This window comes from Phytophthora sojae (genome assembly GCF_000149755.1).
Source record: "Phytophthora sojae unplaced genomic scaffold PHYSOscaffold_8, whole genome shotgun sequence".
Classification (NCBI taxonomy): Eukaryota; Oomycota; class Peronosporomycetes; order Peronosporales; family Peronosporaceae; genus Phytophthora; species Phytophthora sojae.
Genome location: NW_009258122.1, coordinates 1,648,397 through 1,667,644, shown reverse-complemented (window position 1 = coordinate 1,667,644; position 19,248 = coordinate 1,648,397). Strand labels below are relative to the sequence as shown.

At 60.1% G+C, this 19,248-nt stretch overlaps 6 protein-coding genes across 6 annotated transcripts; 2 read left to right on the top strand and 4 right to left on the bottom strand.

Moving 5' to 3' along the window:
• Nucleotides 1-624: 624 nt before the first annotated feature.
• PHYSODRAFT_520656 (hypothetical protein) lies at nucleotides 625-3,012 on the bottom strand (the record flags this gene model as incomplete). Its single annotated transcript, XM_009535317.1, has 3 exons — nucleotides 625-804; nucleotides 865-2,025; nucleotides 2,275-3,012. The coding sequence occupies 3 exons, from the start codon at nucleotides 3,010-3,012 to the stop codon at nucleotides 625-627; spliced, it is 2,079 nt and encodes a 692-aa protein (XP_009533612.1).
• Nucleotides 3,013-4,124: 1,112 nt separating this feature from the next.
• On the bottom strand, nucleotides 4,125-4,691 carry PHYSODRAFT_337638 (hypothetical protein; the record flags this gene model as incomplete). The annotated part of the gene is made up of 1 exon (XM_009535316.1): nucleotides 4,125-4,691. One exon carries the CDS (start codon nucleotides 4,689-4,691, stop codon nucleotides 4,125-4,127), a length of 567 nt encoding a protein of 188 aa, XP_009533611.1.
• Nucleotides 4,692-5,515: 824 nt separating this feature from the next.
• Nucleotides 5,516-7,416, top strand: PHYSODRAFT_337637 (hypothetical protein; the record flags this gene model as incomplete). Its single annotated transcript, XM_009535315.1, has 3 exons — nucleotides 5,516-6,913; nucleotides 6,972-7,217; nucleotides 7,291-7,416. The coding sequence occupies 3 exons, from the start codon at nucleotides 5,516-5,518 to the stop codon at nucleotides 7,414-7,416; spliced, it is 1,770 nt and encodes a 589-aa protein (XP_009533610.1).
• Nucleotides 7,417-7,457: 41 nt separating this feature from the next.
• On the bottom strand, nucleotides 7,458-9,669 carry PHYSODRAFT_337636 (hypothetical protein; the record flags this gene model as incomplete). Its single annotated transcript, XM_009535314.1, has 6 exons — nucleotides 7,458-8,069; nucleotides 8,100-8,338; nucleotides 8,383-8,782; nucleotides 8,860-9,160; nucleotides 9,259-9,572; nucleotides 9,610-9,669. 6 exons carry the CDS (start codon nucleotides 9,667-9,669, stop codon nucleotides 7,458-7,460), a joined length of 1,926 nt encoding a protein of 641 aa, XP_009533609.1.
• Nucleotides 9,670-13,249: 3,580 nt separating this feature from the next.
• Nucleotides 13,250-16,505, bottom strand: PHYSODRAFT_337634 (hypothetical protein; the record flags this gene model as incomplete). The annotated part of the gene is made up of 10 exons (XM_009535313.1): nucleotides 13,250-13,650; nucleotides 13,708-13,897; nucleotides 14,000-14,120; nucleotides 14,158-14,347; nucleotides 14,413-14,868; nucleotides 14,907-15,417; nucleotides 15,489-15,537; nucleotides 15,625-15,901; nucleotides 15,933-16,185; nucleotides 16,218-16,505. 10 exons carry the CDS (start codon nucleotides 16,503-16,505, stop codon nucleotides 13,250-13,252), a joined length of 2,736 nt encoding a protein of 911 aa, XP_009533608.1.
• Nucleotides 16,506-18,077: 1,572 nt separating this feature from the next.
• Nucleotides 18,078-18,677, top strand: PHYSODRAFT_418793 (hypothetical protein; the record flags this gene model as incomplete). The annotated part of the gene is made up of 2 exons (XM_009535312.1): nucleotides 18,078-18,416; nucleotides 18,573-18,677. Coding segments are annotated over 2 exons (444 nt in total), but the record flags the coding sequence as incomplete, so codon positions are not given.
• Nucleotides 18,678-19,248: the final 571 nt, after the last annotated feature.

Sequence of the window (19,248 nt, the reverse complement as noted above, 5' to 3'; positions counted from 1 at the left end):
GCTCTATGGGTCCTATCATTTGGTACGAACTCATAGGGCTTGTACGATACCTGTTTTATAGGTGATCTCGAATGAGGGGCAGAAGGAAACCAAGGTCGCAGTGGATCCATACATGTATCAGCAGCCGCCCAAATCGAGCTACGTCCTGGAGAAGCTGGATGGTAACAAATGGGTCAGCCGCTGAACCTGCTCATGTTCGGAGCTGAATGAAATGCCAGAGCAGTTTTACCGCAACAACTATACTCTCTTATGTGGCCGCCTGAAGTCCCGTGTAGACCATGGCTATGGAAGTGAGCCCTACTAGGATATGGTACTGCGAGATCGCAATAACCAGGCCCTTTCGACAAAGGTTTCGACAGACACAAACTCCACTACGATCAATCAGCTTCACAACAACAACAAAACAAGAACAGCCCATCATTTCTGAATGCAAAGAAGTACATGTATTTGCCTTGATCAGCTGCTACACAAGCTCGACCAAGTCGCACAACCGCCCTCATTGTCGTACCAACAATCGGACAAAAGCTCAGCTCATATACAAGGTCGACATGGCCACAGAGCAGCAACGAAACAGGCACCTCGCCGTCACCGGTATCGTCGACCTATGAAGTCACCAGGAGCACCTTACTCCAGCAGCGGGTAGTACGCGTCCTCCGCCTCCCTCTCGCGCGCTGCAGCATCAGCGCGGCGCTTCACGACAATCAACGCCACGACAGCCACCATGGCACTCGCACCGAGCAGCGCTGTCGCCGTTTCGCTCGAGAACACCTTCTCCTCGGCGGCAGACAACTGAGCCAACAGAGGCTGCATTGGCATCGGCGGAGCAGACGGCAGCCGCGGCGGCGCACTCGTCCGCTCAGCTACCGGCAAACAGGCCTTGGCCGTTGAAGAACCCCCCGCGGCTTGGCACCTGATCGCGCTACAGTCAGCGCAGCACGTCTGATCGTTCGGATTGATGCGCTCGAGGAGGCTCGTTGCCGCGTCAGTGGCGGTCACAATGTTGCCGCCACACGCCTCACCCAGGCCGGGAGCCGAGTTGCCTGCACACTTGTCCGCACACACATCGGCCTCCGCGACACCAGGCAGCAGCTCCGGTTCGTCGCAGTCGATGAGAGTAAACGCGTCCGAGCAGTCCTTCGTGTACGGCTCAGTGTCCGCGAGCATCACCGCGTCGTCGTCTTCGCCGTTGGTATGAGCCGTACGCGTGAATGTGCACGTGACATCGACAGTGGTGGACGGTGCAGTGTTGGGGTCGTGAACGAGCTCGATGGAGAAGTCCTTATCAATAGCAGCATCGGTGGAATCCAGGATCGTCACCGGCTGCGTGGCGCCTGCCCCCGTCTCCTTGACCGCCATCGTGCACACCACGCTCGTGGCCGTGCCGGTTACCTTGGACTTGAGTGCATCGACCGGGAAAATGTCGGTCGTGGCGTACTTGAACTTCATGACGCTGAAGTCGCTGCCCGGGACGTTGCAGAAGGTTCTTCCTGGCTTTTCAGCGCCGCTCACAGCCGTCCATAGACCAGCGAAGTTATCGCACACCAACGACGTGTGCAGGTAGAGCTTCACCTTGAAGTCGAACGTAGCTCCGACCTGGCCGACTGCCGTCCAAGCCTCGATGCTGACTGAAGTTTCCGGGAGAGTGAACGATAGCGCGCTGTCGGCGGTCGGGTCCCACACGGCCCAGTCATCACCCGAGCGCTTGTAGCGCCAAAAGACCACATCGGTAGCATCGACGCCGTTGTGGTCGGTTGGGAAATAGTCGGCGAAATCGGTCGTGGTGGCAAGCAGCTTGGACAGCTTTTGGTTGTACACGCAGGCCGGGTCCGTGTTGGTCGCACTGGCGAACTCGGTGCACGGAATCGTGCGGTAGATGTCCGTCTCCTTGTCAGCGCCAGTAGGTGATCCCAGCGAGGTGATGACCGTCTCCGAGTTGTCCTTGGCAGTCTGCGAGAGCGCCACCGAGATTTTAGCGACGTCTGCGGCAGTCACCGTGATGGTACGGTCCAGACTGCAGACACTCCACTCGTCCTCACGACCAACGCAAGACCCGGAGGCGGTGGGGTTGGAGCACGCGTACGGGACGTACCACTCCGTGATCTCCTTGTGCTTCACGCACCTCCACGAGTACGGACCGAGGGGCAGGCTCTGCTGGGTGACGATCGTGGCAAAGACAGCTTCAAAGTCCTTGAGCGCGTTCAGACGGTCATGCCAGTCGCCGTCAGCGTAACAGGTCACGGTGTCAACCAGATCGCTCGTTTGGATGGACGACACTTGCGCAGAGGAACTCCCGCACGTCGTCCCAGCAGGTGGAGCTTCGCTTTCAGCGTTGTTCTCGTAGCCGGCGGTGACAGTGTCGAACAGAGCATCCGCCTGTGCGAACTCTGAAAGCGAGGCACCAGTGAGTGAGGTCGAGAGTGAAGAGCCAGCAGGAAAGGGGCATTCCACTCCAAACAGCGGACGGAACTTGTCAAGAATCGCGATGCACCCGGGGCACGAGACTTCAGCGCCGTAGTCGCTGGCCGTGATTGACGTGTCATACAGACCGGGGGTCGTGAACTGGATCGCACCCTGCTGGATCGCGAGCGCGTTGGCCTTGTAGTCCTTCCAGGTCTGTCTCCCGGTCGACTTCTTGTCCGACGTGCCCTGCTTGGTGGTCGTCACCTCAATGGACGGCTCACCCGTGTACGGATCGGTCAGGGCGCCGTCGAACTTGTTCTTGCGCTTGTCCGAGACGTAGTTATCCGTCGGAATGGGGACGTGTAAGCAGCTGCTGTCTCCCAGCTTCAAACTGTTGACACGGTCGCCGAAGACGCAGGCCAGGTCGGTACCCCACGAGGTGCATGTGTTGGCGTTGTCCGCCATGAGGTAGAGCGCCGGCACGAGGTGCGACTGGTTCTCGTCCGCCGTGACGAGATTGCGCAGCATCGAGTGACCAGGAACGTCTTGACTCAGCGCGTCAACGAAGACGCCGTACGCGGCCGCCACGGCCAGAACAGCAGCGATGCGCATAGTCGAGCAGGAGGTGAAGGGATTCCGCTTCGATGAGCTTTGTGGAGGTGGAGAGAGGGCTCTTGATGCTTGCGAGGCGAGTTGGAAAGTGAATGAGTGCACTCGTGGCTGGCGGAGCGCGGGGTTAACGGCGCCCTGGAGGGGACGAGACTGTTGGGGACCACTACTGGGGACTCATCGTGCGGCCTTCGTGCAGCGAGGGGTCAAGATCACTTCAAGGTGCCCGCTCGCGTGGATCCGGCGGTGGACGAAGGTCTGTTTGGTGCCCCTCCAGGACGATCTAAAACCGCTGCATCAGGCTATGGTACACTGGCTGGTAGTGATACTACTATATCCAAATTCTGGTATTTTAATAATAGTAGAAGGCTATAACTATTAGTAGTGAGGCATCGGAGGTACTACTAATATGACTATTTGACCATCATCCCGAATATGACCGCAATGGTGCTTACTACTGGCCTCCATATGCGAAGTATGGGCTACTTCTCTGGTCCACGATAATAATATTATCGTGGCAAAAGCTCTATACCCAGCCGCTAAGAAGCTACGGTGGATACACAAAGTACACCAGCGCCGCCATCGTCGCCTTCGCTCTGATACTATTCGTCCATTCGTTGACTGTCACCGCGCTTACGTTGGTCCCGTCGACCTCATGTATGTCTATCGCTGGAGGTCAGGGATGCTAGATCAGTTATTAATCCTGTAATCAAGAAAGCGTTTTAAGGTTTTGTTTCAGGATAGCCCAGATAAATTACCGATCTTACAACTACGTATATCTACGGATGATGGCATCTTTGTTTTTTTGGCTGCAAGGAGAGATGTATTCACTTAGCTTTTACAAAAACTAACGAATTCTAAAACACCTTGATCGTCCTACGCTCGTTTACGTCGTCGGCCGGCCTCTAAACCCGACGCTCCTCCAGCGTCATCGTCCCCTGGCATCCACTGATGCCTCTGCTGTGTTGTGCGGTACTCTGGTAGCGAGCCCTACGAGCTAGCGTCTGCGTGGCAGAGGCTACTGTCTGGTTCACACTGTCGCACCACGCGGCACAGGCCGCGCTGACTGCATTACTTGATCCGCGTGTGTCGAACCGCGAGTAGAATGGTTGGCTTCACATGGAGGCATCACTTCCCCACACCATTGACTTGTTGCTTGATCCGTGGCCGTCTTCTCTCCACGAGCTTCGTTGAGGGCGTCGCGCGAGGGGTATCAAGTCCTCGCACCCGAGGTGCGCCACGAGGACGCGTGCCCGTAGACACCGACTTCTTGCTTGATCTACGGCCGTCGTCGCTCCGCAAGCTCCGTTAAGGCATACGTCGTGGGGTATCAGGCCCACTTGCCAGTGACTTCGACATGATGCGCGGCGGGTGTCACGTCGCCTGCCGAGTTGACGGGGTCGGCCCGTCGAGGGCTCCATGCGCAGGTATCGCTCCGCGCGCCCAGCTCGCCTGCTGAGCACCACCAACAGCACCAAGGCCCTGTCACGCGACAGGGGATTCACCTCCTTGGTGGACTGTGTGGTGTAGTACCCCGCGGAAGAAGTGGACGCGCCGGGCGCCGGAGGAAGAAGGCGGCGGGACGCGAGTGATGGACCTCGACGCGGCTGATGGAACGCGACGCGGATTGATGGGCGCGACGCAGGGCCGAGCTCGACGGGAAAGTCGGCGTGGGTGATCATGGGCCGTGAGACACGGTGCCAGAATCCAGTACGACGCGTAATCATCCGACGGGTCGACCAGCGCGCCCGGTTCTGCAAAACGCGCCGACCCTAACCCCACCGACCAAAAACGCGCCGATGTAAGATCTTGATTGCGCCACGTAAATCAGGTTGAAGCACGGTAGTGCAAGCGTGACAGAAGTAAGGATAGGCACAGAACGGTAGGCTTAGCAAGCAGTAGTACAGAGTAGCCAGTAGCAAGGACATAGGATAGGGTAAGGACTCAGTCCCGAAATTTCTCTGAACCACAAAGACCTCCCGTCTTCTCCGAGGTTCCAGGGGAACCACCAAGCGCCGGCAAGTAGAGCCGCCTCGATATCGTGGCCCCCCGTCGTTTGCTGGTTCGGGTACTCACCCCCCACAGACCCGTGCTGGAATAAAGGCACGTTAAACGTATACCGTTTAGGTGGGCGCCCGATAACGCGCTGCCTAAGCGAAGGACCGCACTGGCCTGATAACCGCCGTGCGCAAGACCCCGTGTAGGCCCGATAACGCTGCACAACCCCCAGGAAACGCCGGCCTGATAACGCCGCACGCCCGACGGGAACGCCGAGGAAACGCCGGCCCGATAACGCTACACGCCCGAGGCTCGACGTCCTACGACAAGGAACAAGCGTCAACACAAGAACCCCCCAACTCTGAAGCCTGCGAAGACTTGGGCCTGTATTTCGAAGATACGCTACTCCAACAACCGGGAATAATTTGCTCGGCGCGACCGCTATCCAGACGCGCCGAGTTTGTGCGAGATCTCATTCGTGAGATTTCTGCGAAGGTGCTACTCCACAATGGTGCCGCGACCCGGGAGTACTACTTCGAATGACGGGCTAACGATCCAAGAGGCATCGGAGGCAGGTTCGCAGTCGGCTGGAAGGTCGCCGACCGCAAGAGAGCACAGTGAAAGACTTGTCGCGTCGTGGAGCTCTGAGGGAACCTTCACGACAGGCCACGGGGCCAGGGACGACCAGGAGGGCTACGAAGAACAGTTTGCCGTTCCCGATGCGGCTCCCGCAGAGGGAGCCGCGAAGGGCCGCGACGCAAGTCGCGGTCCTACCGGTCGGAAGCCTGCAAAGGCTGACGACCAACAACAACCCACCGCCAAGGCAGCCACGAAGCGCAAGTCGCTCAAGAGGAAGAAGAACAAGTTGCGCGCGCCGGACTTGGCGGAGGAGTCGCTGTACCAGCCGCAAGGCAAGGACACGGGACGTCAGTACACCGTCGAGGAGGTACGGTACGTCGTGGCGCGCACGGAGATCTTCCGTCTGCTAGAGCAAGACCCAATCTTGGTCTTCCTCAAGCCCATGCTGATGAGCAACTTCACGGGTCCCTTCGTGGCGCCGGACTCCGATAGCCTCACCAGCGTCGCCCACGCCGCGCCGACTCTCTTCCAGATGCTGCGTGACTCGGGGTTCGTGTTGGGAGCTTTCGAAATGGAGAGGCTGTGCGATTGGGACCTCAAGTCTTGGCTGCGCGCGATTAGCGTCGTGCAGGAGCCCTTGACGATTCTCGCCGGGTCCGTCAAACAAGACGCGACGAGTTCCGCGACGGGCCAAGACGCGCCGGGTCCCTCGGCGGGCCCAGCCCAGACTTTGACGACCACGACCTCGCCCCCACCTCGATACCAGTCGAGCGTGGACTCCGACAGCAGTTTCGAGTCGTCCAAGCGCATGCCCATGAACCGGCCGCCGCGCGTCATGCAGCTATCCGCGGCGCCCGCACGCACAGAGGTGATGAAACCCACCGAGGAAGTGCTCCCCAAGGCCTTGAGAGATTCCATCATCAAGCTGTTGCAGACGACAGTAATGAGCACCCCGCGCGCCGACACAGCCGCAATCCCGACGGGGCCGAAGCCGCCCGCGAATCCCGCACCCACGGTGGCTCGCCCCCAGGAGGCAGCGGATGTAGCCATGGAGTCGGTCAGTTCGCGTTCTTCGACGAGGTCCAAACCTCGACGCGACGCGGACGAGGACCCCGACGACCTGTTTGACTTGGACATCGGGACGCCGAGAACCACGGCCGCCATCTCGACGGCGACAGCCGGCGGCGTAGGCCTTGCCCACGTACGCGTCTCAGCATCGTCCGAGCTGAAAGAGTTCTCAGGACGGGACGCCAGCGAAGAGAAAACCAGACTTTGGCTCAACCGTCTGAATTCCGCCGCGCGGCGCGACGGGATGACGGGTGAAGAAGTGTGCGGGCAGTTTAGCCATCTGATGAGCGGCCCTGCGCGCCAATGGATATCTCCAGTTGCCCAAGAAGATCAAGAAATCATGGACCGAGCTGATGGGACAATTCCGTGTGCAGTACTGCGGCAAGGGCGTGTCAATGGCCAGCCGCTACTACCACGCGGCTCAACGCCCCGATGAGACCCCTCTGGATTACTTGTACCGGCTCAACGTCGAGGGCTTGAGGACCAACATCCCATACGCCCCGAGTGCTGCCATCCGGGAACAGCTTCATGAACCCGTAGAGCGCGTTGTCGCTCAAGCGTTGGTAAATCTGCGGCGCGTTGCACAGGCCGAACGGCATACGCAGCCATTCGTACAGTCCCATCGGTGTGATGAAGGCCGAGATGAGCCGGGCCCGGTCTGTCATGGGGACGACCCAGAAGCCGCTCGCCATGTCGAGGGAGCAGTACCACAGATACTTGTCCAAGTCTTCGAGCAAGTCGTTGACGAGCGGCATGGGGTAAACCATCAACTGCGTCAGCCCGTTGATGAGCCTGTAGTCAATTCAGAGCCGGATATCGACGCCGTTCTTCTTTATGATCACGACAATGGGCGACGCCCACGGTGACTTCGACTTCTGGATCATCCTCGCGCTCAGCAGCCCCTTGATCAAGTCGGCGACCTTCTCTCGGAACTGTGGCGGGATTTTCCGGACGCGTTGCGCGACGGATTTTGCGTCGCCCACGTCGATGTCGCAGACAACCCCCAGGGCGGCTGGCGGCAAGGCGTTGCCCTTGCCGATCAACCACTTCCGTCGCTTCCAGATGATTTGGCGTAGCCGCGTTTCTTGTCTCGCGGCTTCCTGGGGTGGGAGTCCAGTCGGCATGCCGACCTTCAAGTCCTCGATCTTCACCTCGGCGGTCAGCGAGAGGTCTGGCAGCACTGCCATCTCTGACTCGAGATCCTCGGCGAAGAGGTCGGACCCCTCGTGGATGAGGACCGCATCGTCTTCCTCCTGCTCATCCGGCTCCGCCTCGTCGAGTTCCGGCTCGGCGGGTTTTGGTCCGTCGAGTTTTGGCTCGGCGAGTTTTGACTCAGGCGATTCCTCCATCACAGCGCTTCCAGCCACATTCGGAGGCCCATCGGGTTCAACTTCCACCGCTTCCTCGTCCGTATTCTACTTGTGGTCGTCGGGCGGCACCTCTACCCCACTTCCCTTCGGCGCTTCCGCGACAGCCGCCAACACTGGGGTCACGGCGCGTCGCATCCCGAGTTGTCTCGGCTCCGGGCGCAAGATGGCTTTAGGCGTCGGGTATGAGGGGTGATCCGTCACCGGTCCGTCGAGCTCGGCTGGGATCCAGTTCTCCTCCGCGTCGCGCCGTACGCCAAATTCTGCCACTGCTGGTACCGAGGGGAGCCCAGTCGGACAAACCCACGGCTCCGAGGCTGGCCGTCAGACGGCGTCCACCACCCTAGCGTTTCATGTGCACCGAGGGTTATCGCTGCGTCTCCGATGTTCGTGACACGTAGGTACGTCTTCCTTCCGACTCTCCCCTTGACAGAGGTAGTCACCCACGATTCTGCCCGCGTTACCCACAGGAACGGCGCGTTTCGATCCGGCATCAGCCAGACTTCATGCGTGTCCCCTGGTTCGAGCCTCACAGGCGTCTTGAGGTTGGCCGGGTGCATCCGTGCACCGTAAAGTGGTCTTCGTCCGATCATCTGGATGTGCACCTCGTCGGGGAGGCACGCCGTGCCGTCCGCAGTGTCGATGCGCACTCCACCTGGCACCATGAAGTTCATTCCCAGGATTGCGTGTTCACAGACCAAGTCGCCGACACGTGCATGTAGTACACCAAGTTCCCAGCCAAGGTAATCTTGACTCTGGTTCTCCCCACCGTGTAATATGTCTCATCAAGAATTCCCACACACTCTTGCGTGATCTCCGTGTCGATCAGGCAGCCTACCTCACGAGCAAAGGTAGTGTCCAGGATGGACACTTCGGCACCTGTGTCGAGCAATAACACAGCACGGTGGTTGTTCAGCTTTCCATGCATTTTGGCCTGCTTGTACCACTTGTGCGGCGCGTAATGTTTCCAGTATCCGCGTCGCTCTCCTGGTTGCAAGTCGACCTCGTCCAGGGGTGGTTCACGTGCAAACGCGTCGTCCGTCGTACGTCGGACCGCCGAGATTCGCGGCGCGCGTTCTCGCGTGGTACGTTCCAGGTTGGATTCACATGTATTATCGTTCAGGGAAGTCGGGTTCTCACTAACCACCTCTCGCGACTTCTTGGTCGCATATGCATAGACGGAAACAGGTCGCTCGTCTCGTACTGGTTTCCAATCCAGCGAGCGTCCTAGTTTAACATCTTCTCGGCGGTCAGCGGCAGCATTCCCGCGTGCTTATTCGGGTCAAACCACTGGCGCAATTGGTTGAAGAACTCCTCCATCGGGCATTCTCCGGCTTCGTGTACGTCACCGCAGGCCTTACACACTCTCAAGCATCGCTCCGTCGGGTGCTGGCCACCACACTTCTGACACGTCAACAACTTCCAGCAGTCTCCCTCAGCATGGCGACGAGAACCACAGTGGTGACAACGCGGACGATCGCGTCCCGAGTCGTCGGGATCAAAGTTGCGACGCGCCGGCTCTCCCGGCGGGGTCGGCGCCTTTTGGCGGAACTTGTTCGAGCCGAAGAGAGTCTTTTTTCTGGTGGACCAATCCACGTTGTCGGGCACGCAGCTTCTTCTCCAGCGCCTCGGAGTCGGCGACCTCCATTAGCGTGAGACGCGAGGCGAGTTCGGCTTCCTGCGTGTTCAGCGTCCGGATGAAATGCTCGACGTGTTCGCGCTTCTCTTCAGTCGTACCCTCGGCGTCTTTGAAGACGGCGAACCGGTGAAGCCGGGTATTCACTCCGTTCTGGGACGGAAGTCGTACATCGACGACATCCTCATTGGGGGCACGTCGTGGGACGACCTGTGCGAGAAGGTCGAACGCTTGCTGGATGTCTGGGAGCAGTGGTACTTGTCCATCAGTGTCAAGAAGAGCGAGTGGGGTATGTCCAAGGTCGACTACCTGGGCCACCGAGTCTCAGGACGCGGTCTCGAGGCAAAGCCGAAGAATCTGGAGTCGCTGACGTCGCTCGAGTTCCCGCACACGCTCAAGGGCCTGCTATCGTTCTTGGGTAGCCTCAATTACTACCACCGATTCATTGCAGACTTTGCGGTGTACGCAACCGCGCTGTATTCGCAGACGGAGACCGACTTTAACGAGTACGTTATGCGTCCAGAAGTCCGCGGACATGAGAAGTGGACGCACGCGACGCGCGCCTTCGACGCGCTCAAGGCGAAACTCGCCGAGACCCCGATGCTGAAGCACTTCGACGCGAACCGAGAATCCGTCGTGATCGTGTACGCTAGCGACTGGGCCATCTCAGGGGTGCTCACGCAGGTCCACGACGATGTGTACATGCCGGTGAAGTTCACCAGTCGTACGCTGAAGCCCGACGAGCTGAACTACGACATCGTCGAGAAGTAGATCTTGGCCCTGTTGCGCGTCTTGAACGAGTGCTACACGATGCTAGCAGGGAGACCGGTTCGCGTCTTGTCACGTCACACGACGCTCGCCTGGTTGTTCCGGTCCAAGGGACTACAGGGACGACTGTCAGTTGGAAATATGCCGATCCATAAAGGGAGATGAAGAACTCCTCGGCGCGCTGGCTGCGAGCATTACCCCGCAAGCCTTCGTCAACGCGGCGCTAGAAGAGATCGGCCCACGGAGACGGGCGTCCAGGATTTTAGCCATTCCAGTCCCCGACGTGGCGCGCGACGAGGTCTTGCACCTCTTGAGCTTCGACGGATCGGCTAAGGCGAGGCGAGAAGGCGGAGCATACAGTGCCGTCATTTGGCAGCTGCCGAACTGGGAGATCGTGCGTGCCACGTCGGGATATGCGACGGACCTCACAGTCAACGAGGCGGAATACCGCGGCTGCTGCTCGGATGTTTTCTTCTAGAGGAGCTCGACGACGTCACCCAATTCGTCGTATGCGGAGACTCCAACCTTGTCATCAGGCAGATGCGGGACGAGATGGACTGCAAGTCCCCGGGGCTGAAGCTACTGCGACAAAAGACGGGAACCGCACTCCAGACATGGCTGCGACACGAACTCTTCCACGTACGACGAGACTGGAACGCGAGTGCCGACATGCTGGCTGGACAAGCTCTGCAGCGCCAAGGAGGCCGCAACGCGCACAGCCCCGAGGAGATTCAAGACCTGATGACGCTGAATCGCTTAGAAGAAGTTATCCGACCACTGGCATCGAGTCTCGAGATGGCGGCTCCAGCCAGTTGAGACCCGGAAGGCCTCGACGCGGAAAATCGCGACGCGAAAACGCGCGGCGCAAATGGCCCCGCCGGGGGTCCGACCTCCAGAAGTCCTGGAGGAGCTGGTGGTGCAACGACTGCGACTGGACCGCATCCGCGTCGCCCAAGACGAAGAGGTCTGGATCGTCAACCTCAAGAAGTATATCCGCGGCGACGTCGGAGACCTATCGCGGCGCTAGGTGAAGAACTGCCAAAAACCGGCGCCTCAGTACGAAGAGGTCGAAGGCAGGCTGCTCTACTACCAGCCGAGAGGTGACGATTCCGCCGAGGATCGCGATGTGATGATGAAGCTGGTGATCCCGGAGACTCTTCGGGAGGATGTACTCCATCACTATCACGCGAGTCTGGAAGGCGGACACCAGGGTATTGGCCGCACGTACCAACGCGTGAGGCGCCACTTCCATTGGCCAGGGATCTTCAGAAGCGTCCAGCGCTACGTCGGCGAGTGCACCGACTGCGAGACGGGAAAAGGTCGGCCTACCATCCAGGGCGAGTCGCCGGGCAGCATCGTCGCGACGTACCCGTTCCAGGTCATCGCCATGGGCCATATTCCGTCGTTGCCGGCATCCTATAAAGGCAACATAGAGCTGTTAGTTTGGGTCTACCTCTTCACGGAGTTCGTCGTAGTCAAAGCGAACGCGTCACGAACCGCGCAGACGGTGGCCGTGGCGTACGAGGAGGCGGTGTTCAGGCGCTTCGGCGCGAGCGAGGCTATCCGCCACGACCGCGAGCCGGGCTTCATGTCCGACTTCTTCAAGGCGTTCAGCAAACTCATGGGTCAGAGACAGCGAGCGACGCTCGCTTATCGTCCCCAAGCCCACGGTGCTGCGGAACGGATGGTGCAGCCGGTTACAAGAGCGATCAAGCTGTACATCGCGGACGTCGACCAACGCGACTGGGATGAATACGCCGAGCGTATTACCTTCGCGCTAAACACGTCGCACGACCGGACGAGGGACGAAACCCCGTTCTTCTTACTGCACGGCTGGGATCCTCGATCGACGCTGGCCGCTGGAAACACGTCGACCCGAGACACCGAGGCGAGGCGGTGGAGGCTCCGTACCCAGCGACTTTAGAAGGTGGCAAGGGCACAAGCGTTGGAGTTAGTCCGAGAGGCCGTCGAAGAGAGAGCGCGGTGACATACTGAAAACGCTACGCAACATGAGATCGCGACGGGATCGCAAGTTTGGCTGTACCTGGATCGGGTGAAGCCGGGATATGCGCGCAAATTTGCGCACAGGTGGCACGGGCCCTTCCGCGTCGCAGAGCTGGTCAGCGCGTTCGCAGTGCGCCTCGTGACGGCGTGTACGCCCTATCAGCTGTACCCCGTCGTTCACATCTCCAAGCTAAAGCCCGTCCGGGAATTCCCGTCGCGACCCACGACGCGTCTGACGGTGCCGACCGAGGAGCGCTTCGACTTCGACGAAGAGCTCTTACCGGAGGACGGCTGGGAAGCCACGCGCGAGCTAGAGGAAGACGTCTTCGAGGTCGAGAAGATCGTGAACGTGCGCGAGGGGCGGGCTACCCGGTATGGGCGCACGCGACGTGAGTTCGAGGTCAAATGGAAGGGCTACCCGGACACGACGTGGGTCGACGAGCTCGACCTGAATTGCGGCGGGTTGCTGTACGACTTCCTGCGCCAGCGCACGGGACGCAACCGGTTCGAGGCGATGCAGTCGCACGAGAACGCGGAGGCGGCGGGGCCTGGTGGGTGAGCGCCCACGGGTGCGACTAAGTCGGCAGGGTGGCTGCCGACGGGAGGACTGGTGGGAAGCCTCGACTCTGGGAATGGCCGGAGCGAGGGATTGGACGAGGGAAGTGAGGAGGACCAGCCCGTGGCTGAAGATGGGACGGCGGAGGGCCGTCTCATAAAAGATGTGGAGAAGTGGAAAGAAACAAGGGAAATGATCAAGGCTACGTGTTGAAGTTACGGCTACGACAGCTAAAGGCGACGAACTACGACGAGAGGCCAGGAATCAAACCTGCTGGGCGAACTTACCTGCAAGATGCGACACATGGAAGGTGGGGTGATCGCGCGTCACTCGACAGCGTACGTTGGCCTCCATCTCGGCCACAGTGAGCGGCGTCCGATAGAACCGACGCCAGGGCTCCTGCGCGTCGATGTCGTCGAGCGCGGCTTGCAACGTCGCGTGCTGGAAGCCTGTATACCACCGTCTGATCGACATGTGCGCGGGCGGGAAGTGAAGCATCATCGGGTCCAGCAAGAGGTCCATATCTGCGAGCCCTTGCTGGAACAGCCCGACCACCAGCTGCAACAGGCTGTTGAGGTGGTTGCCCGCGTGTGAGCGACGCGAGTTGCGAGCCGTGCGCCACCTTTGCCACGCCGCGCCCTGCACGAAGAGTTCATGAGTGGACTCTCAGTACGCCTGAGCCCAGGGCTCGATGTGGTGCCGGAGCCGACGTAGGAACGGACGGAACGCCGCATCGCCGGGCGCGAAGAGAAGCGCCTCAGCGGCTTGAGCGAGGTACCGCCATGCCCGAGTCGCGTATAGCGCTTCGACGTTGGCCAGAGTCACGAGGGCGCGGTTCCAGTTCGCAGGCTCGCGGGGAACACGGCGCGGAAGGATCCAGCCGGGTGGTGGCAGGAAGAGCGTTCGCAACTCCTGCACGGTGATGAGATGAAGGCGGAGACGTCGTACCCGCTTGGACCACGGAGCTTAGCGAGGCTGCCGCCAGCCAGACGGAGTTTCGGCAGACGGGATCACAGGATCAAGGAATGGCGCCGCCGGAGCACTCCCCGCCGAGCCGCTGGAGGCGGTGCTCGAGGACGAGGCGCGGGACGACGAGGAAGCGGACGAGTCGTCGCCACTGGAGTCGCCCGAATCGCTCGGACCAGGGCATGGTCCCGCTCCGGCTGCCGTACGGCCCCTCGGCGAGGAGTACGCCGGCCGCGCAGGAGAAGAGCGACGCGAGGCCGCCGACCCCGCCGAGTGCGCCGAACGCGCTGAACCGGCCGAACATATCGACGCCAAGGAAGGCGAGCGCGAACGAGAGGCCGAACGTGAGCGCGAACGCGAAGCAGAACGGGAGCGCGGGGGTGTCCGGGAACTCGACTGCGAACGTGGAGGCGGACGCGCCGGGGACCGTGAGCGAGACCCGGGGCTATGCAGCCGGCGACGCTGGGACTGAGCTCGCCGCGCTTGGCCCTCGCTGTCCGAAGACTCGGAGCCGAAGAGCGACGCGTCCCCTCGTGTGCGCGCTGCAGTCGCAGCGGCCGCAGAGGGCGTAGCTGCAGATGAGACCTGCGCAGCGGCGTTGTCGGAAGCCGCAGTGTCGGCCACGGTAGAGGGCCGTTGACTACGTCGAAGGGGCGAAGAATTGGATGACGTGGCGGACGCCACTCCGGACAGCCTAGACGCGCGCGACTGAGAACCCGAATGACACAACGCGCTGTGCCGAGGTCGCCGAAAACCCGACGAGGAGGACGAAGTCGGAACGGGGCGGGAGCCCGGAGGACCCGCTGGAGGGGAAGCACCAGTTGTCGAGCTCGCCGTCCAAGCCGGCGAGCCCGCCCGGGCGCCAGAGCCCGACGCAGTTGAAGCAGGAGCAGGGACAGCGGATGCCACAGGAACTGCTGCGGACGTCGGGATAGCAGGAGGGAGGGGACCGCACCACTGATCTCCGCCGTGAAGGTGGCTTCGAGTCGCCTGACCAGGTCGGCGGTGTCGATCTGCCCGCCTACACGCGTTACGACGCCGGCGAGACGGTCGGCAAGCTCGTCACGTACCCGACGCGCCAGCTCTCGGCCCCGACGCGCGTCTCGAAGCATCCGACGCCAGGCCACAGCGCGCTCTCGGATGGCCAAGTCGCGCTCCTCCTCCAGCTCGACGACGTGAGCGCTAAGACGATGGGTCTGGACGCCGACTGCTCCTCGACGCTGCTGAGGCGACTGTCGCATGGATAGCCACCCAGATCGATATTGCGCCGCGCGAGACGAGGCACAAAGCTCACAAGCTTGAGCACGCGCCATCTCGGACTCGGCGGCCAAACGGAGAGTCGTAGCAGTGGCCACTGACTCCTCCAGCTCGTGGATACGTGTCGCGCCGCGGCGGAGCTCCTCGGCGTGGGCCACCAAGAGCGCGTTGACGCGCCGAAGGTCGTCCTGCAGCGGGACGTTCAGGTTCTGGGCCCCGCCCCAGTCTCCGCGCGGCTCTAAGTGAGCGATGCACGGGCCGCGCGGAGCTCTTCGTCGACCGGGGCGCGCTGCAGCTCCAGGGTGGTCAAGGCCTGACGAGCCTGATCTCTCTCGGCAACGGCAACGTCTCGCCGCTGCTCAAGGGCGGTCACGGCTTGACGTGCCTGGTCCCTCTCGGTGACAACAGCGTCTCACTCGCGTCTCAGGGCCGTGGAGGCTCGACGCGCTTGATCCCGCATGTCGAAAGCTCCGTCGCGCTCTTGCTCGACGACCACGAGAACGCGGGTCACGCGGTCACGCTCGGCGAGAGCGGCGTCGCGCTGCTGCTCGGCAGTGGCCACGAGCTGCCGCACCTGATCTCGTTCAGCTTCGGCGGCGGCCACGCGCGCTTGGACAGGAGCGAGGGCGGCTTGGGCGGCTGCGAGGTCGACGCGAAGGTCGTCGCGCTCGGCGCGCGCGTCGTCGCGCCCGCCTTATGCAGCAAACAGCCGCGCTAGCGGCACGGTAGTCGGAGTCGGCGTAGCAGGAGCGTGCGCGAGTGATCTGGTCTTGCGCTGCCCGGAGCTGAGCTTGAAGGTCACGATATTGCTCAGTCGAGGAGCCTCGCTCGGCGCGGAGTAGAGCCTCGGCAGCGTCGGCACGCTCAGCCCGAGCGCAGAAGTCGGCCACTCGGACCTCCAGGACGGCGTAGTCCTGCTCGGCGTGCTCCCGGGAGAGGAGCGCTTGCTCGAGCTGGATCATGTCTGCGCGATAACCCTCGCGGGCGCGATGCAAGATCGCAAGATTACGGTCGTGCAGCACGTGGCCAAGCCCGCATTGTGCGCTGAGACGAACTCGTACTGGGCGCGCAGCGCCTGGTTCTCGCGCTGGAGAGTGTGCGCGTCGGCGACAAGAGCTGTCACCGAGTGGACGGGGGCGCCTGGAGCCGGAACCGGGACTTGGGGCGCGACGGGGAGGCGAGGACGATGCGCGCCGAGGGCGCAAACCACGCAGCCAGCGGCCTCGAGGTCGTCGGTGTCGAGCTCTTCATCCTCGAGGTCGATGTCGTCGGCGTCGACGTCGTGGCGGCGAGCCATGGAGCTGGGAGTACTGCGAAGCAGACCGCGAGGGCCAAAGACGCGATGGTGTCGAGAAGAAGCAAGAGCGCGGGGCAGGTTCTGCGACGAAACACCCACCAGGGGAGTACGCATGCGTGACAGTGGGACGAATGTGGTGTAGTACTCCGCGGAAGAAGCGCCGGGCGCCGGAGGAAGAAGGCGGCGGGACGCGAGTGATGTACCTCGACGCGGTTGATGGAACGCGACGTGGATTGATGGGCGCGACGCAGGGTCGAGCTCGACGGGAAAGTCGGCGTGGGTGATGGGCCGTGAGACACGGTGCCGGGATCCAGTGCGACGCGTAATCATCTGACGGGTCGACCAGCGCGCCCGGTTTTGCAAAACGCGCCGACCCTAACCCCACCGACCAAAAACGCGCCGATGTAAGATCTTGATTGCGCCACTTAAATCAGGTTGAAGCACGGTAGTGCAAGCACGACAGAAGCAATGATAGGTACAGAACGGTAGGCTTAGCAAGCAGTAGTACAGAGTAGCCAGTAGCAAAGACTAGTGCTGTGAACGTTCAGCCTCTGAACGTTTGCGAACGTCCTATTTACTGAACTCCAGGCGGTTTGGCTCTACGGTTTCTGAATCCCTCTAAATCCCCTTCACTACCGCTTTACGACCTCGGATTTGCTTAGCAGCAATTGACTATGTATATAGATTCTGCAAGTATAAAGTACCTTTGATACAATAGATGCAGTGCGGAACCATCAAGACCAGCTTAGCGTCACTTTCCGCTATGCCAGCTCGGCGGCAACCAAGCCTCCCCCAGACGCCGCAACATGGCCTGCTGAGTCGTGCTTTAGTATCCCCAGCACCTCCACGGGCTCAACGTTCGCTTTACTACGGCACTGCGTCCGTACCTGCACAAGCGTCAAGATCGCTGCTCGTTCACAGCTTCGGGTCGCCCCAGCCACACAGCCAACTACTCCAGCAGCAGCAGCAGCAGTGGCAACTACAAGAGGGATATATGTACACGCAGGCACCGCCGCAACAGCAGCAATCTGACCAACAACATCCGCTTCAGACCACGCAACCAGAACTCTGGCAACAGCAGCAACAACCAACGGAAGGAGAGCAGCATCAACAAGAGCGAACAGAGCAACAAGGCCAGCTTAGTCCGCAAGAGCAGCAGCAACAAGAGCTGCCATCGCAAACCCAGCAACTCCAAACGTCGGATGCAGCAGCTCTCATGGTTGACGTTGAGGCGCTTCGGCACCAAGTTGAAGTCGCGAGTGATCTCGTGCTGTATACCATGAAACGCCAGAAGAGGAAAGACGCATGGCATTTTGCCCGGTTGATACGAAGCGACACATTTCGGTACCTTCAGCGTGATGAATTGAACAACAGCCATGCCGAGCAGGTATATTGCCTCCTGTGTGATACAACGTTCAAGTTCAGTGTTGGCCAGTCAAAGGTGGCGCCGCATATGGAGACGTATCACCCAGTGGAACTGAAAGCCTATGCTCCACAAGCAGAGCAGGCCGCTCGAGGCAATGGGTGCAGCCGAAGTTGGGGTGTGGAGTGGTCGATGAGAGAAAGAAAAAGCTACGCAAGATTACGCCGCAACAGCAAGTGCACCTGAACAAGCTCCTCGCTGCGTGGATCGCTCACCATTTTCGCCCGATGATTATTGTGGAGGATGAAGGGTTTATTGCAGTGATTCGATATATTACGGAGGATATTAGTGCCGTCCAAGTGAGTCTACCAGAGCGAACCAAGATCAGCCAGGAGATCGTAGCCTTGGCCGTGGAGTATCGAAAGCGCGTAAAGCTCGCAATGAAGGTTACCTGCGACATCTGGACTGCGCGGAACTCCAAAAGCTACATCTCCGTAACTGTTCACTACGTTGACAATGAATTTTGTCCTCAAAGCTGGACCCTCGAAGTTATGGAGCTGCCTGGAATGCACGATGGTGCCATCATTGCGGCGACGATTGAGCAGATTTTGGAGGATTGGTCGTTGTTGAAGAGCTACTGTGTTCGGTTCGTGAGAGATGGAGGCTCAAACATGCTGTCCGCGGGAAATAAATTACGGGTTAAGCACATGGCTTGCCTCGCGCATTGTTTGCATTTGGTTGTGGGCGGTGCAATGATCAAGAAGAAACGGAGAAGCGAGAGCGCCGATGAACCAGAGTTGGCAGCCGATGTCGCCGCTGAAAGCAGCGAAGTACCTATTGAGCGCGATGAAGAAGCACCACTAACAGTCGAGGATAGGACTCAACTTGAAGGGATGCGTGACATTGCGATCGATGACATGGAGCACTATCTGGATGAAACTATTGCCTCGCTGCGGCGTAACGAGCTGGATGCGGTTCGCGCAGTTGTGCAGCGCTTTCGTACACTCGCCGTCTGCTTCCGTATATCACCGAAGAGAAATAATCGGCTGAGCGCTCTTCAGGTTGACAACTTCAACGTTAAAGCGCATGAAGTAAAAAAACCGACCGGTGACTGTGCCACACGCTGGAATAGCTGCTGGCAAATGCTAGTGTGCATGATTGAATTAGAGGGGGCCCTAGTGAAGTTTTTCGCGTATTTGAAGAAGCCGGAAGGTCGCAAAGAGTTCAAGGATGTTGCTAAGAAGCTGCGCCGATGGCCGAAGAATGGCTGACGATAAAGTGTCTTCAGACGCTGTTGGGCCCATTTGCTGTCGCCTCGGAAACGCTTAGTGGTCAAGAATATCCGACTATGCCACTTGTACTCCCCACATTGTCCGGAAT